Below are 17,228 nucleotides of genomic sequence, written 5' to 3' on the forward strand. Positions count from 1 at the left end.
GGGGATTTCCATGCAAACCTCATGTACATACCCTTCAATGGCTCTCGTCTCCACGGAAAGAAGGCAGACTCAGCGCTTGAGCACTTTAAGGATTCGCAGACTATGGGCAAGTCCTTGGGCCGATCAGTGACAGCTCTCTCCCAGTCTGCCTTTCGTGGCTACAGAAGGGGCATACCCCCCTCACCAACCTTATCCCAGCCACTGTCCTGCAAAGCTTCCCAAGCTATGCGAAGAAATGGTTGTAGTGCATTTTGACACCATGTGTCTGATAGCAATAAGTCATCCAACACCAAGCCCCCGGCAGCCTCTAAGCCCTCTAATGTTGTTTCTGCAAGATCATTGGTGCGCAGTTGGAGGGAGAATCCAACACCATCTCCTCCACTGACAGTCCATAACATCAGCCAAAGAGGTCTTGCTGATCATTCAGAGGGGCTACTCCCTCCATTTTCAATCCTACCCTCCCCCAATACAGCCTACTCAAGAACTAGTGGCAGGGGATCACTTATCCCTGCTCCGAGAGGACGTTATAGTTCTCCTGGCCAAGGGGGCTATAAAAAGGGTTCAGGTGTCAGAAATATGCATTGGTTGTTATTCACACTACTTTATGATACCCAAAAAGATCAAGGGTCTTTGCCCTATTCTACACTTGTGTACCGCCAATCTCTTCCTCAAAAAGGAAAAATTCAAGCTGCTCATTTTGGCCCAGGTCTTGTCTGCCCTATACCAAGAGGACTGATTGATAGTGTTTGATTTGCAGGATGTGTATTTACAGATTCCCATCCTGTCTGCCCACAAGCATTACCTGCAGTTCAATGTAGGCCACAAGCACTTTCATCTCACTGTGCTACTCTTTTGATCTTACCAGTGCCCCTTGGATGTTCACCAAGGTGTGATCACAGTTCATCTTTGCAGGTTAGGGGTTTCAGTCATCCCATACTTTGACTGGCTGTGGAAGGCGGGCTCACTCCAGGCTGTCGTCTCCCACCTCCAGACTATGGTGAGTGTCCTGCATTTGCTGGGTTTCACTATAAACATGCCGAAATCACACGACGTGTCAAATTTGAATATTGAAAATATATATAATTAACAATTGCTAAATATTGAACTTTGGATACAACAGAATGTGTAATTTTGTATGAAATAAAATAATATTTTTTAATCATTGACCTTTGTGATTTATTGCAGCGCACAAAGGAGGATATTATGGAAGACATCACTTAATGGTAGAGGTGGGTGTCTTGCCATCCCAACCTCCTGGATTCTTTGCTGGATGTCTCTGTTTGTGGGGGGTGGGAGAAGCAGGGGAGTCAGCTGCTGCAGAGGCAGGTGTGTCTGAGGCTGGTTGTGACTCTGGCAGGGCCTCCCTTCCTGTGGGTGCCGCAGATGTACCTTGTTGTGATGTGGTTGTCACACAGTATGGGGTAGATGGTGGGAGGAAAGATGTGCTCAGGGTGGTGTTGAATTTCCTCAGCACCTCTGTAATGGTTCCCTTGTTGTCATTGTGGGCATCCATTTTGTCTATCATGACCCTCTGAAGCTGCTTAATGTTCCAGAGTTACGTCAACACATGCCTTGGGACTCTTGATAGACTCCCAAGATGTGGCTGATGGTGTTCTGGCCAACTATGCTGGCCCACAGTGTCCCTCCCTCACACCCTACCTCCACAAGCCTGTGCCCTTGGCACAGGGTGCCCTCTCCAACTGGGTCCTAGACCCACAGTGTCAGGAGTGTCAAGTTGCACCTCAAAATCCAGGACTGGAGGGCACAAGATGGTGGAAACTGTGGGGGGCAGTGAATCGTTGCCTGGGATGTTGCTGCAACAGGGCTGGGAGGTGATTTTGTGGCCACAGTGAGGCTCACTCATGCAGTCTGACAAGGTTGCCTGGATGGGCCAGGATTGTCCTCCATATCCACAAGTTGAGGAGCGTTGTCATCACAGAGGGCTTCATCCACTGGGGTAGTGGGAGTTTGTTGGGTGGATGAGGTATCCCCAGTGGCAGCTTGACCTGTTGATGAAGGAAGTACATTGTTACTGGTTGAAGTGTGACATTTACCTCTAATGGTTTTGTGTTACTGTAAGCAGGGACATTGGACATTTGAAAGTTGTTGGTTAGCCTTTTGTGCCATGTAACCATGGCATTGGAGTATTTGACATGACATGTGCAAAGCTTGCCTAAACTATTTGACTCAAGCGGCTCAGGAGATGTGCAGATCAGTTGCACTTTGGATGATGGACTGTAAATGACATCTTACCAGCGGTGAAGCCAATACAGTGTAGAAGCAACATGTGCCTTTGACCATTTGGATGCCTAGTTGAGTGCGATACAGGCAAACCCATAACTGTATTGCATATGTAACTGCAGTCGTCATGTGCACAGTGCTGTCTCAATGTGTTTGCTGCTGCTTCTAATCTGGTGATTCAGCTTAAGGCCTTACAAAACTTGGCACACATTTGGTAAGGTGTCATTACGGTCCTCAGTAATTTAATCTTGGGTAGCAGATCAAGATGGAGGTAGGTAGATACATCTCTGAGTTGAGCATGATCTGTATATTGATCACTCACAGGTGGGTACACTTCAATTGAAAGTTAAGAAGCAGGGGTATTTGGACAGGTGGACACTGGGCTTGTGATTGGAGTTACAGACACAAGGGCACCTGGGAGTTGCAGTCAGGTCACTCCCTCTACTTCCCACACTTGCGAACAGGGGTATTTGGGCAACTGAACACTGGGATGGTGGTTCGAGTTACAGATAAAAGGCCTCATGACCTTAGCAGTGAGGTCACTCCCTCTACTTCATAACACTTGACAAATGGTATACTCCCTAGTGAGTACACTTCAATTAAGAGTTGACAAACAGTGGTATTTGGGCAAGTGAACACTGCACTGTACTGGTGGTTGGAATTACTAAAACAGGGCCTCATGGATTTAGCAGTCAAGTCCCGCCCTCTACTTCCCACACTATACAAATGGGATCCTCCCAGGAGCGTACACTACAATTGAGAGTTAACAAATGGGTATTTAGGTAAGTGAACAGTGGACTGGTGGTTGCAGTTATAGACACAATGCCTCTGGAGTCGGGTCACTTCCTCTACTTCCCACACAATACAAATGGCTTGGGCAAGTGAACACGTGGTTGGAATTACTAAAACAGGGCCTCCTGGCCTTAGCAGTCAAACCCCTCCCTCTGCTTCGCACACTATACAAAGGGTATCCTCCCAGGTGAGTACACTCCGATTGATGGTTGACAAACAGGGGTATTTGGACAAGTGAACACTTGGCTGGCGGTTGCAGTTACGGACATAAGGCCTTCTGGAAGTTGTAGTCAGGTCACTCCCTCTCCCTCTACTACACACACTTCACAAATGATATACTCCAAAGTGAGTACACTTCAATTGAGAGTTAACAGACAGGGGTATTTGGGCAAGTGAACACGAGGCTAGTGGTTGGAATTACTGAAACCGGGTCTTCTGGGAGTTGCAGTCGGGTCACTCCCTCTACTTCACACACACCAGACAAATTCTGGGTCTTCTATATCTGTAGGCAGACTGCATTTAGGTTTGAGCATACATTTACATGTCGTGACATACCATGGGTCCTGGGGTATTTAAAAAAAATATATTGTAAGACTTCTATACACCATTTCGACATATGGCATGTAATGGGTCTTGGTAGCTGTGATGTTGGGCCCTACAATACACATTGACATTGTTACATCTCCGATACTCTGGGTATTGCATTTTTGGTCAAGTACATGAACAAGACAGTGGCAAAAGCAAAGCTGTGAGCATGCAGGGTATTGCAATTTTGTGACAGTTTTTGTGTTGTAACTTACCAGACACAACTCCTCCAGGTATTCCTGTCAATCCCTCAGGATGCAGGGTGGCCAGGACCTTCTCCTCCTAAAGAAAGAGTACTAATGGGGCACTGGGAGGGCCACCGCTAGTCTAGTTGGCCTCCAGCTGCTACCTGGGGACCAAGGAAACTGACCTTGCCCCTTAAGTCATTCCACCTCTTCCTAATGTTCTCTTTTGTGCTCAGGGTTTTGCCTACAGCATTCACTCTGCCGACTGTCCTTTGCCAGAGTTCCATTCTCCTACTGAGAGTAGTTTGTTGTACTTACGCTACAAACAATTGTGGCTCTACTCTAATGATTTTCTCCACCATGATTCTAAACTCATCTTCTGGAAAAAAAGGGATTTTTGGAACGTGATTTGGCGGACAACTAAAGTGGATGACAGGGACTTGACTAACAGCTTAACTGCAATAGGGAGTGGATGGACGAAAGAAAAGTGTGTGCAGTTCCTTAAATGCGACGGAAAACAAACAGGTGCATGATCTATGGAAAAATGAGAAAATGGTGGTCAGTCACCTTTGTAGTCCAGTGGAAATGCAAAGGATTGTGGTCTGTGAAGGGGTGTGTTTTATAGTGTGATTTGCAGGTGTGTCCACTGTGGCAAAGTGGGTTAGCTGTGTTGTTTCTGAATTCATCCTACGGGCACTTGTTTGTTGCATTGCTGAGCACGTACTGCGGCGGTCTGCTGGCATTGCCTTGCTGCCGCTGGAGGTCAGGCCGCCTAGATAGCGGACCGGCGTGCCACTGGTGGTCTGCCTTTTTGCTTAGCAGGCAGTGGTTCTGCCTGGATACATTGTGATACGGCTTGCTAGAGACCGCCGGTGCAGCTGTCTTTTTCAGACTGCGAAAATGGTGGTCTGGCAGTCCAACCACCAAATTGTAATTGGGCCCTTAGAATTTAGTTACCTGAAATTGATCGGGGATTGTGCACACATACTCAGAGCAGCTACAGTGCCATCCACAATTAAAACCTACTCTTTAAAATGGAAGATGTTTGTATTATGGGCTAAAAAGGACAAATTAAATCTCCTTGCCAGTATTTTCTGCACCTTTTCAAATGGCTGTATGAAAAGGTGCAGCCTATGTCTGCAAGCAAAGGTGGTGGCTTATGTCTCTATTAAAGTAGATTTGGCTGCAATCTCGAGATGCCTCAAAAGGCCAGTTAAGTCTTCCTTATTTTCTTCATGACAATATAGAGTTCACAAAGGATATATCCAGCACCTTCTTAAGAGCTCAACACAGATTTTTGCAGAAATAATGTGACCGCCATTAAGACATTGAGACAACTGTCTTACCAGAAGACTGATTTCTTCTGATTGAAGAGTGAGTGGGTTACAAGCTCCAGCATGTAAGGCATAATGATAACAATTCTCGAAGGAGAAGGTATAATTGGGTACAAATTGTATGTTCATGCATAAAGTTTTGACTGCTTTTAATTTCAAAATATCACTTTGCCAGCATTATTTCTATATCTTTCAAATGCAGCAGAATGGGCTGTCCATTCTCAATGCCTAAAAATGTTTAAATTCAACCTACATCATACCAAGGACTTTCATCTATCCTACCAGCTGTTCATAGCCTATTGCCCTTAGAATATGGGTTATCAGATTACAAAAATGATGCTACCCAGATTGATTGTCCATTTGTAACTCTGGTTTATATCTCTTTAAACAGACCACTTTCCATGGCTGTTGGTGCACACTCAACAAGAGTTGTCAGCTAGGCAACTTTTCTTTTCTTTTTTTTCTGGTGGTCTACCATAGAGATATGTGTAAAGAAGCAAGAGTGGGATGAGTGGTGCTCCAGAACCCCTTTTGATCCTAAAAAGCTCATTTTCATGTTTTTCACTATCTATGGTACTGCTTTTTTCATCTTTAGTTAAGCATATGAATAACATGTGTTACATGTTGTAGCGCCCTCGCCAGCCTGGGTGCCCACCAATGACTAAGCCACACATGGTGCTGAATATCATACGTCTTTATTCTTCTGCATGTAATTGTGAACTCAACATTCTAACCCAAGCTTTCATAACATTCCGTTCTAAGAATGACATCACACTTCTACAGAGTCCGTTCAGAGTCAAAAGGGATTCCATCATAAAACTTGCAAGACACTACTCATGTAACTTTGGTTCTTCTACACGTAACCACCTCATCCACCTCCCTCTTTTTATAAGGTTCTCTCTTTTTTTCACTTACTTTGTCACAATCTAGAAAATCAGCAAGTGCAAGACTGTCAGGGAAAGCCCTTTAGGTCCTGGTGTCTGATTGGCTGAAGTTCAGAAAACAGAATGAGGTAGACTAATTGTATGCAGTCCTAGATTGTTTTCACTGTTATTAAGTGAAATTTTATACTGTTATGCCGTATACCAAGAGTTCCCAGCCTGGTGACAGGAAACGATTCAAGTACGTGAATGTTTGAGACAGATCAGTAAAGGAGAACCGAAGTATAGGTAAGTACGTTTGTTATGAACAGTTTTTCTTATTGAGGGTTAATGCTGAGGAGGCTTAAGGAGGCCCCAGCAGTCTCTCATAATATTCTAACAAGCATTTGCAGTGCAACAGGTCTCATAGTTAAAGCTATTGGCGTTGTAAAGGAAAATGTCTTTTACCTACGCGTTTTGGTTTGGAGTGTAGTGGACATATGGCAGGTGCCACAGCAACCCTCCCAGGCCTGTCGCTGCAGGGGAGAAGAGGACACAACAAGGCCACCATCATGGGGGTGTTTTTGCCTCATTCTTAAAGACTGGATGTGATACCCTGGCTATGCAACCGCTTCTAGTGTGTTTAACTAAACTTTTATAGCACGAAACAAGTAAAAAAGAGGCATCTTTGTGGCATTTAATGTGGAGAATGAGGGGGTCAAAAGAGTTGGATGCAAAGAAAAGGGGGCAGCCATATATTTGTATGTTATACTTTTAAAATAATTATTCCTCTACATTGGCAATACTAGCCTAACGTTTGAAAGCATTGACTGTATACAAAGAGAATAACAGAAGAGGCAGCTTTACGGAACAAGGGGCTTCAAATGTGTACAGACTGAGGAAACAGAGCTTCACTGATAGAAGGGCCGACAAGATAGGTTCCAGTGGTGTGACATCTGTGACCTTGGGATATACAGAAGGGCTAGCACTCTGTATTCATTTAAAGCACTGCGTTGGGTTAATACTCTTATGACGGCTCAGGGCTGGACTCTGTAGAACAGATATGTGTACCTGAATCTCCTGGGCCTTGATGGTGCCTTTCTGGTGCATACGTTTGTGCACTGGCTGATGGTTTTGAAGTCAGAACTATCTCTGTTGGGGTAGCTACTCAAAATTTGAAGTTTTGGCCTTGCCATCTGGACCACTCCGAGTAGAGCAGGAAGCCTGGGTTTGGATAATAGTGTTTTTTGTCTAGGCCAGTGATGCCCACTGCAACTCATAAAGGGCTGGTTCATTGGCACTTTTTGTGGGCTATGAAAATTATTCAAATGTATGTTTTTTAGGGGGGAACCCAATGTAGGTCCACAACATGTCAAAATTTATTCATACCCACATAAGATCAATTATGTTAAAATAATCTATAAGGAACTCGTTTACACGGTGATTACCCTGCAAGCCTGTCATGGATCCTGCCCGTTTGTTGCCTTATTTAAACTACAAAAATAAAGACTTCAGTTTCAACGACACGTTTGGGCTACATAATTACAAGCAGTGCCTAGCCCTGGTGCCTACAGTTTATGAAACAGTTCTGCTTAAAATATTTCCTGCATATGGAGTCTTTACTGTTGCTGTCCAGAATTGACTTTGAGATGTAGTCCTTGGGGTGTGTACCCATATAAACCAACACCTGTATAATTCTATAGACACAGGGAGGTGTGATGAAGCACTGAGAGGAGCACCAGTAGAAGCAGGAGTGAGAAAAGGGCCACTTCATAGGGTCACAAAGATATTTTCTTGGCATTGATTTGACATGTACTTAGTGATCACGGCAATCAGAAATAATCCATAGAGTTTCCATCAATGGGACCTTAGTGGAGTGGTTACATGAAGCCTGGAATTGGAAGAGAGAAGAGCAGGTTAAACATTACTGGATTATGACAGATGATGCTTGGATCATTATACACAGAAGTCGGAGGGTGATGGGGAAGCTCTCTACGCCTGTGACAGCAACTGTGGGGAGAATTTGAGGTGGTGCCTCTTCAAACCGGAAGCAGAGCTATTTGAGTGCTGTTTTAGACAGCACTTCCGGAAGTGCATCCGCATGGTCGCAGTAGCTATGAAAGGACTGTCAGAAAAGCAATGACACCAGTGAATTCTGAGAGGAAGAAGTGATAGAGTTTGCTCTACTTTTGTGCCCTATGATACACTACTCCTCTCACTGTGGTACCCTTGTGTTAGCTTCTTTGATCTACAGAGTTAGGAAAATGGCTGCCTCTACTAACTATTTGAAGAGGCCCAATATGCATCCAAATGCTATGTTTTTTGCTATCAAGCTTGAGGCCGTGAAGTGCTTGGGTCTGAAGTCACGACCCCTTTTCCACCATTTTGGAGACAACACCTTTCGCCAACTTCTTGCCTAGAACTATCCTATGCGCTTGGTTGATGAACCTCCGGAGGTTATCAAGGGCACATGATATCACATAGTGTTGAGCTCTACTCAAGTCATTTAGTTGATGCACCCACTGCAAAGGTCCTGACAGAATGAGAATGTCCAAGCTTACAATCCTGCATAGCTTTGTCACGTCTTCATCTCTTCAAGGTCGATGCTAATTAATTCTAGCGATTTTGTTAAGAATGGCACCTGCTTTACAGCGCTATGCAATGGCAGAACCTGTATTACCAAGCTCTAAATAAAAACAAACAAGTTATTCGCAGACTGCCCCAACACACACCCGACAAAGAACCCTAAGGGAGAGGATGTGGCGTAAGGTCCAGAGCTGCCGACTTTGGAGCTGGGGAACATGGTTCGAGTCTCAGCACCGGCTCAACATCCTGTGATTCTGGGCAAATCACTTAATCTCCCCTTCCTACCAAAAATGTATGTGTTCTTGTGTAATGTAACCGGGCCTCGCGTGTAAAGCACTGTAATACCTTTATATCGAATTTGCATTACATAAAACTGCAAAAAGAAAAATAATTAAAGACCCCGCAGACATCGCAATGAAACAGCAAGATGTCTGAAACCAAGGAAGACAAAGAAATAATATACCGCCATGAGCGTGAAGCGGTGAGGCAAAAGAAAACAAGACAAGGGGGTACTGGGCTAGTGGCCACGGTGGCACAGAAGTTCACTAGCGACAGTGAGAGCAGGGTGATTGGGACAAATAAGAATGCAGCGTGGGGAGTGTAATTTAAGCGACCTGGATAAAGCAGTAGGGTGCGTGTACAGTGCCCCAGAGCTCAGAATTGTAAACACATTGACTCACAGGAGCAGGAAACCAAAAGAAAGTCCCTCAAAGAACAGATAAACATGACAAAGAGTAATTTTGCAGTAGTTAGTCCCTGCTCCTAAAGAGAAAAAGGAGGGACAAAGAGGCATGACTGACCACTAGCAAGCAAGGAATTTGAAATGATACTGAAAATAACAACGTAAATGGCTTTAAGCCAGCAGAAATAAATATACAAAAAGTGTAGAAGAGGCTGTACACTTATGCTCGACCTAAAAACTGAGGAACCAGCACCTCTTTTAAAAGAAAGAGCTCACCCTTCAAAGCAATCTGCCAATTCACTTGCAACCTGCTGCTGCTGCTATGTCTCCAAAATAGTCCTGTCCTAACAATTGGAAGTTTGTAATGCTATCTTTTGAGATCCACTCAATGCAAGATAGAAAAACTAAGCCCTGCTAAATTAAGGGGGTCAGTCTGTAGTGCAGGAGGTGACACATCCTAACTCCCCAACAACCCCTCCACCAGGTCACCAGGATATTGAGTAGGAAAACTCACCCTTATCTGAGCACACACCATTGCTTCAATCTTGGTCATAGTGAGTAAAAGCAAAATAACTTCTCCTTTGGGTAGACACAAAAAGGCATTATGGTATCCTACTAGTTCATGGCTAGTTAGGGTGGTTGGTATATTGTCTTTCAGGAAGGTATAACCATCCCTCAAAGACCTCAGATGAGGAATGTTGATGAGGTAAAGTCCCTTTCTTTGTCCTGACCGATTGCAAGTCAGACTTCTAAAAGTTGCTTGTGTAGAAACTGTGTAGTAGAAAATTCTGCCTGAAGAGGCTGTTTGAAGCCTATTCATAACATTGACGATTTCAACAGCCACATATTGACTGATCATGTCGAAGATGTATTTAAAGAACAGTGGGATATGTCATATCGTGATGAGGGCACCAGGTTCGTGCAGGTTTCGATCATTCTAGAACACCACGCCCCCACTTTCTGTTCCAAGGATTTAAAGGAAATGTGGGTCGGAGAAATGCGTGTGAAGAAACTGGAGTATCCTGTCAAGTAAAGAAGTGGAGGTCAGTCATGAAGAGAGTTTCCAGGAAATACGTTTCAATATTCTTTCAGCATGGCGGCAACATGTGACTGGGTTTCGACAGTTAAAAGAAGCAAAACAAAATGTGAGAAGCAAAATAAACTTGCATAGACATTGATAATGGAGACTTTGCTGCATACATCATCAAGCATGGAGATATGATCATGAAATTAGACTCCCTACCAAAAGATGCCACCCCAGTGCAAAAAGGGCAACACTTTGAGCTTGGGTCAGAGGTGGAAGAAGTGTCTGGAGTTGCAGGACGAAGTTGTTTAAACAGCAGGGAAAATATTGGACAAGCCGCGGTTACATCTCCTGATGATGTAGCAATGCATGACGGTCAGTGTCTGATTGGGACATTTAAAAAAAAAAAAGACATATGAAAAACTCAAAGTTGCAGTTTAACCCTAAAAGAAACGTTGGCCAAAAATGCTCCATTTTCAGTTTGGCATGCCAGGAGCCAGATGAATTATTAACAGCTATCATTGCAAGGTTAAAAAGACATATGCAAGGTTCTGCTTTTCATACATTTACAAATAAGGATGTAACTAGGCTTTTCAAATGGCCACTGTCAGTAACGCAAATCCTAAAGAGAACCATTGCTGTAGAGCCGACCCAAAACAACACATCACATGTCATAGCAAGCAAGGACACAAGGGTCATCTGGCAGATAGTGGTCCTTCGATGAAGTAGCACAGAAACAGCATGGATTGAGGTAACCACCTGCAGTAGTATGGTAGTTTTTTTGTGTTTTTTTTAAACATGTTTTTATTGCATTTTATATAAACATTACAGGCAAGTAGTTAAATGATTGCCTGAGGCTTCATTACATTGGAAAATATAGGATTGTGCCAAATCACTTGGTTTTGCATTATTAAGTTGCATGATGCTTCAACATCTGAAAGAGGGAATGTTGGTGTAATCTAGACTTTGAAATAGGAATGGTCTATAGTGACAGGTGCTTTCCTTCAGTCCGTGTAAGATAATCATACATGGTACCTTAAATACATTTGGGCAAACCCATAAACATGCTCAATCTGGAAAAGGCTAAAATCAGTAAGCCCTTAGACCCTCATTACGAGTGTGGCGATCTCAAGAATGCCACACTCGCGATGACTGTTGGACCGCCGCAGACTGGGTAGTCCGACTGACCTATTATGACCCTGGCAGATGGGCCACGGTCTGACCGCCGGCACCCCCAGGTTGCCGCCTGTCAACAGCCTGGCAGTCGCAATCTGTCAAGGCAGCGCTGCAAGCAGTGCTCCCCTGGGGATTAAGAGTCCCCTTTCCACCAGCCTTTGCATGGTGGTCTCACTGCCATGGACAGCCCCATCGCACATTTCACTGCCGGAATTACAGGCAGTGAAATGCGCAACAGGTGCTCTCGCACCTGATGCCCCATAACATTGCTGCCGGCTCGATTACGAGTCGGCATCAATATTGTGAGTTTCCGCTGGGCCAGCAGGCGGAAACGCTGTTTTCGCTCGCTGGCCCAGCGGAAAACTCCTAATAGGGTGGGCAGCATACCACCAGCAATGGCGGTATGCTGGCTGTAGCGGCTTCTAAGTCGTAATGAGGGCCCTCGTGTCGGAAACCAGGCAAAAGATACTCAAAACAAGAGTGGAAGATAGAGGAAGAACATGACAATAGGCAGATGTGTTTTGAATATAAATATTTTTGTAATTATCTTCTTTTAAGATCTTGTCAGACTGCCACTTAATAAACTATTTGTAACATTTTTTTTTAACTTCAATAAAGTCTTGCAAAAACTACATGTTATTGGGTTTTGTTGTGAAGACTGAGAGACTATAATGTAGGTTTCTGAATGTTTTAATGTTTTGCTCACCGCCTACTGGGGCTTCAAAGCATTGTTTATAATGGTTGTCTCCTTTACAATTTTATTGTTAGACCCTCTCAAGATCGTGATGAAAATCCTAAATATGATAATTTTGTATTCACTTTTTCTATATGTTTCATCTGTTCAGATACAAACTTCTTGGCAGAAATACTAGAACGTGCGGAGTATCCGGTTGGGACAACAGAGTTCCTATATGTGAAGGTAATTTATTGTGACATCTCAGTTTAAGGTCATTTATTTGAACAATCGAATCGTAACTAAGTTTTTCCTTTATGGAAACATATTCAATTAATTGTAGCTCCTTCTCAACTCTGTTCCCTGCTTGTGAGAACTGCTGTCTTGTTGTACTACTGGAAACTGGTGAGAGAGCATATCCTGGCTGTGCCATTGCGCCTCTTAAAACGTGAAACGAAAGGGTGGTTGATTTTTTGCTTACAGAAAGGAATGTTTTCATGTAAAATATACTAGCCAAGTGCACAGGTGAATGCAGTGTTTCATGTATGGCATATTTTATCACTGCTTTAAAGAATATTTGTTACAGTGTTTCTGAAATATTATTCTTTATAATCACTATATATTTGACATAAGAGATGAAAATAATTTATTTAACCTGAAATTATGATGGCCCATATATTTTCTGTGTTTCAAACTTCAACATGCAGTTTGCTTTTTAAATGTTTTTCTAAAGCTGGTCAATTTCGCTATTTAAAATAAACTACTTTTGAACTCTATTGTTTTCTGCCTGGAGAAGGATTTCTGGCAGAATCGTCTGGCATACTTGCAGGATCTTCCCAAGGTACAACATTTTTTACACATTCTTACATTCAAAGATCCTCACCGTTGCAGCCCTGCACTCACTCCGCCCAACGAAGACTTTAAAGGCTCTACCTGTACACGTGCTGGTGTAGAACGAGGATTTCATGCGCTTATCTTGTTGTGGAAGGAGAGTTTCACAGCCAGTGTGTGTACTCATGCTGGTTTATGGAATGGAAATCTTGTGTTCCTCTATGATGCTTTACTCTGTGTAACTTTGGATGCGACAAGACGGACACCAGTCTCTTGGAAACATAGTGACATGCACACGCCATCTTTAATCTGAAACTTAGCTTCATTCCTTGGATGCCGATGTGCACAACTTTACTCATATCATACACCAATGTGCATGGCTGTGTTTGCAGAGTTTTCTTTTTTAGGTTTACATCTGTTTTATGGATTTTAATCAGTTTCAAAACAACATTCTTCCCACCAACATCCAAAAACAGGCGAGGAAGAATAAAAAAGGGGGGAACAGGAGGGAGGGCAAGGAGAGAAGAAAGGAAGGAGGTAGGGATAGTGAGAACTTTCTCGACAGCTCACTATAGGTGGAAGTGTAAAACACCTAGTACAGAGGACTGAGAAGAAATGGGAAAAGCTTTCCCCCACACCTCGTTGAGTATTATTGTCCTAGAGAGTAAGCCCGAGGGCTCGTAGGTAGGCCATGCACGTTAACTACCGAAATTCATCGGACAGGTATCACATGCAAAGTACCCCAAGTTTTATCAAAGCTTTGTAGTGTCTGAGGTGCACCTGCTGTTAATTTCTCCATTCCCAGGAGATCCCATAACTTCTAGAGCTAGTCCAGGTACGATGGCACCAAGTCCTAGCCCCAATGTGCAACTGGATCTATTTGGCTGCACCTTGTGCTAGTGTGCTAGCCCACCCCTTTGAGTTTAATGGGTACGTGAGAAGATTCGAAAGGCCTTGAAGGGTGTAGCTGGGAAATCTGGGAATTTCTGATAGATAAAACTACCTGTGGATTCCTCACCTTATGAATTCTCACAATGCGCCAGCATTCGACTGAATTTTTTTCCTTGCTCTCCATGTTGACAAGGATGTCACAATTGCATAGCTCCTCACGCAACTCTGTCTGACATCATCTGAGCCATAAGAAGTCCTCCCCTGCATGCTGATGTCAGTTCCCTTTTTTTCCGCGCCTTCGACCCTAACAGTTTTCTACCTCTCCGTTGTATCTCTACTCTATCGAGGGGATTCGTTTGTAGCGCTACTATGTCTCCACGGAAGAAATCCGGGTTTAAACTTTGTAGCGAGTGCGGTGGCCATATGTCAGTGATGGATCCGCACGAGAACTGCCTCTGGTATTTGAGCTCTGATCACGATGTGGTACGTTGCTCGTCCTTCCAATGCATGAACCTGAAAGCTCTGAAAGAGAGGTCGGCAAAGGTCAAGGTCATGGGACACTTTCTTGCACAGGTCATCGAAGTCTCATAAGAAGGGATGCCGATGGCATGAGTCACGGCACTGTTCATCCAGAGATCGGTCGGCATCTCTGACGTAGAGACGGCACCGCACGACTTGAGAAGTCAACCCACTGTGACTCCACAGTCACCTAAGGCATCTCTGGCACCAACTTTGATATCTCTGAGTCGCCTGCAAGTCACCTTCCCCCTGCATCCTCCCACAGTCAGGAGTTTGGGGCTCGAGCACCAGATCCAGCGCAACCTCCGCAAGGGGAACAAGAGTAGCCTGCCTTTCTGGCTCCAGTAGCAGATCCATCTTTGTTCTTCAATGCTATGCTTAGCATTTTCAATAGGGTGATGGTCCCTTCTGATGCACCTGCTGGTCCCACAGATCAGTTGGCTTTTACGCTGGGGTTGCTGACGCCGTATAAGCAGGCTCCATTTATGCCTTTTTTACCAGCAACACCTTTTAATGGTACTGGCACGGCACCAAGGATGTCACCATCTCTACCCCAGATGACGGAGCCAGAGGCTACAGCGACATCAATGTTGGCGTCCGATGGATCACCACGCTCTACGTCGGCGCAAAGTGTGGATTCGCCTCCCCTCACCACCTCCTCCACCAGTGTTGCCCTCTCCTTCGAAGCCCGCATTGTCGACCTCGATGAATTCTCTATTGATGCTGCGTTTGGAGTCCAGGCTAGAAGGAAGTCCTTGAGACTTCTGGAGGAGCAGCAGTATCAAGAGGAACTACAACAGCAACAACAACAGTTGGAGGAAGGAGAGATCCTTGTGACTTCCGATGATTTCCAGGGATTAGATTCTGCTAGTGGGTTGGATATATCCACTGAGTGGGAGCTTTTATCCCCTGGAGATGAACTCATGGCAGAAGTGACTACCTACCACAGGGTGATAAGGAAGGAGGCAGAATTTTTGGACTTGCCACTGCCTGCGTCGTAGTTAAAAAGCAATACTCTGATGGAGGTTTTAAATCCATCAGCTTCCTCTTCAGAGCACCTCCGTCTATTCAATGACGACTTAACAGAGCCCATATTAGAGAGATGGGAGAAACCGGTTACCGTGCCTGCGGTTTCAAAGACAGTAGCCAAGAAAGTACAAGGTGGCTCCAGGTGATTCACAATTTTTGTCTCAACACCCAATGCCGGAAAGCATGGTGGTACAAGCTTCTTTTTCTTCTAGGTCAGCTCCGGGTTTATTCCCTAAAACACGATCTGATAGGGAGTTAAAGCGCATGGAGCAGTCAGCACATGCTTCTCCTCTGGAAGCATGGCCTTAAAATCACTGAATGCAACCTCTGTACTTGGGAGATACATTAATGCCCTAATGGATACGGCAAAGGAGGTAGTCCCTAAGTTGCCGCAGGAAGTTCAGGAACATTTTAGTGAAGGTGATTTAATCAGGGCTGGACACCTCGGACTCAGTTGCTAGAGTTATGGGGACTTCCATTGCGACTAGGAGGCATGCTTGGCTCAGAGGTTCGGGTTTTCCTCTGATGTGCAGGCTACATTGATGGACCTCCCATTTGACGGTGCAAGGCCATTTGAAGCAAAGGCGGACTCAGCCTTGGAAAGGTTCAAGGATAGCAGAACCACTGCAAAATCATTGGGCCTTCAAGCTTCTTCTGTGCCCTTCAGACCTTTCTGCAGATTCAGATGGTATGGCAGTGGATCATCCTTTCATGGGAGGCAGCAGTCCCATGTCCAACAGCCTGCCAACCCTCTCTACAGGTCCTATAGGGGACGTGGGAGAGTTAGAATGCGGGGAGCCATCCAGCAGCCTTCTTCCTCCTCTTCATCCTCTGAGGGGGTCCAGCCAGGGAAGCAGCCCTGGTTCATGCACCTTTCACCAGCATTGCTTACCCGTGGGTGGAAGGCTGTTACATTTGCTCCACGAGTGGGAGTTAATAATATTGGACTCTTGGGTTTTGAGCGTAGTGGGAAAAGTTCATGCCCTTCCCTTTCGGGAGTTCCCCCCCACTTTTTTCCTCCTCATCAATCATTTTGCTCAGAAGAACATCTCCTGTTGCTTCAGCAGGAGGTGCGTACCCTTTTGTGGAGTTGGTTCCAGAGCAGGAAAGGTGTCAGGGATGTTATTCAACTCATTTCCTGATTCCCAAGAAAGATGGTCGATTGAGGCCTATCCTGGATCTGAGGATTTTGAATTGGTTCCTCAAGCAGGAAAAGTTCAAAATGCTGACCCTCGCACAGGTGCTTCTTGCATTGAACAATGAAGACTGGATGGTGTCTATCGACTTGCAGGATGCTTATTTTCATATCCCTATTCTGAAATCGCACAGGAAGTATCTTCGGCTCATGGTAGGGTCGCAACACTACCAGTTTGCGGTCCTTCCTTTTGGTCTGACTCCCGCACCTCGAGTCTTCACGAAGGAGATTGCAGTGGTTGCAGCGGACTTCAGAAGGAAGGAACTATCTGTATTCCCTTACCTGGACGATTGGCTGATCAAAGCCAGGGTCCACAGAGTTCATGCTGCCCTCTCAGCGCATCCTGTTCATAGGGGCAGTACTGGACACAATATTGAATCTGGCCTACCCTCCTCCACAGAGGATTCAGGACATTCAGGCGATGATTCTAATGCTTCAAAAGGGAGCTGCTGTTCCAGACCTCAAAGTCCTACGTCTGCTCGGTCTCTTCGCTTCCTGCATTCTGTTGGTCACTCACACACGTTGGCTCTAGAGCTCTCCAGTGGTGCCTCTGCAAGCAGTGGTTTCAACACAAAGGGGATCTCAAGGTGTCGATAACAATCTGCAGAGACGCTGCAGAGGATCT

The 17,228-nt window shown here is 44.9% G+C and overlaps 1 protein-coding gene across 8 annotated transcripts in view; it reads left to right on the forward strand.

The window, feature by feature from the left end:
- The window catches only part of LOC138299904 (membrane cofactor protein-like), a 439,137-nt gene that overhangs the window by 106,232 nt on the left and 315,677 nt on the right, over window positions 1-17,228 (forward strand). For all 8 annotated transcript variants that reach the window (XM_069238611.1, XM_069238612.1, XM_069238618.1 and 5 more), the window contains exon 4: window positions 12,311-12,384. In XM_069238611.1, the coding sequence (XP_069094712.1) occupies window positions 12,311-12,384 (74 nt within the window). The remainder of the gene's footprint in view (window positions 1-12,310; window positions 12,385-17,228) is intronic.

This window comes from Pleurodeles waltl, chromosome 6, assembly GCF_031143425.1.
Source record: "Pleurodeles waltl isolate 20211129_DDA chromosome 6, aPleWal1.hap1.20221129, whole genome shotgun sequence".
Taxonomy (NCBI): domain Eukaryota; kingdom Metazoa; phylum Chordata; class Amphibia; order Caudata; family Salamandridae; genus Pleurodeles; species Pleurodeles waltl.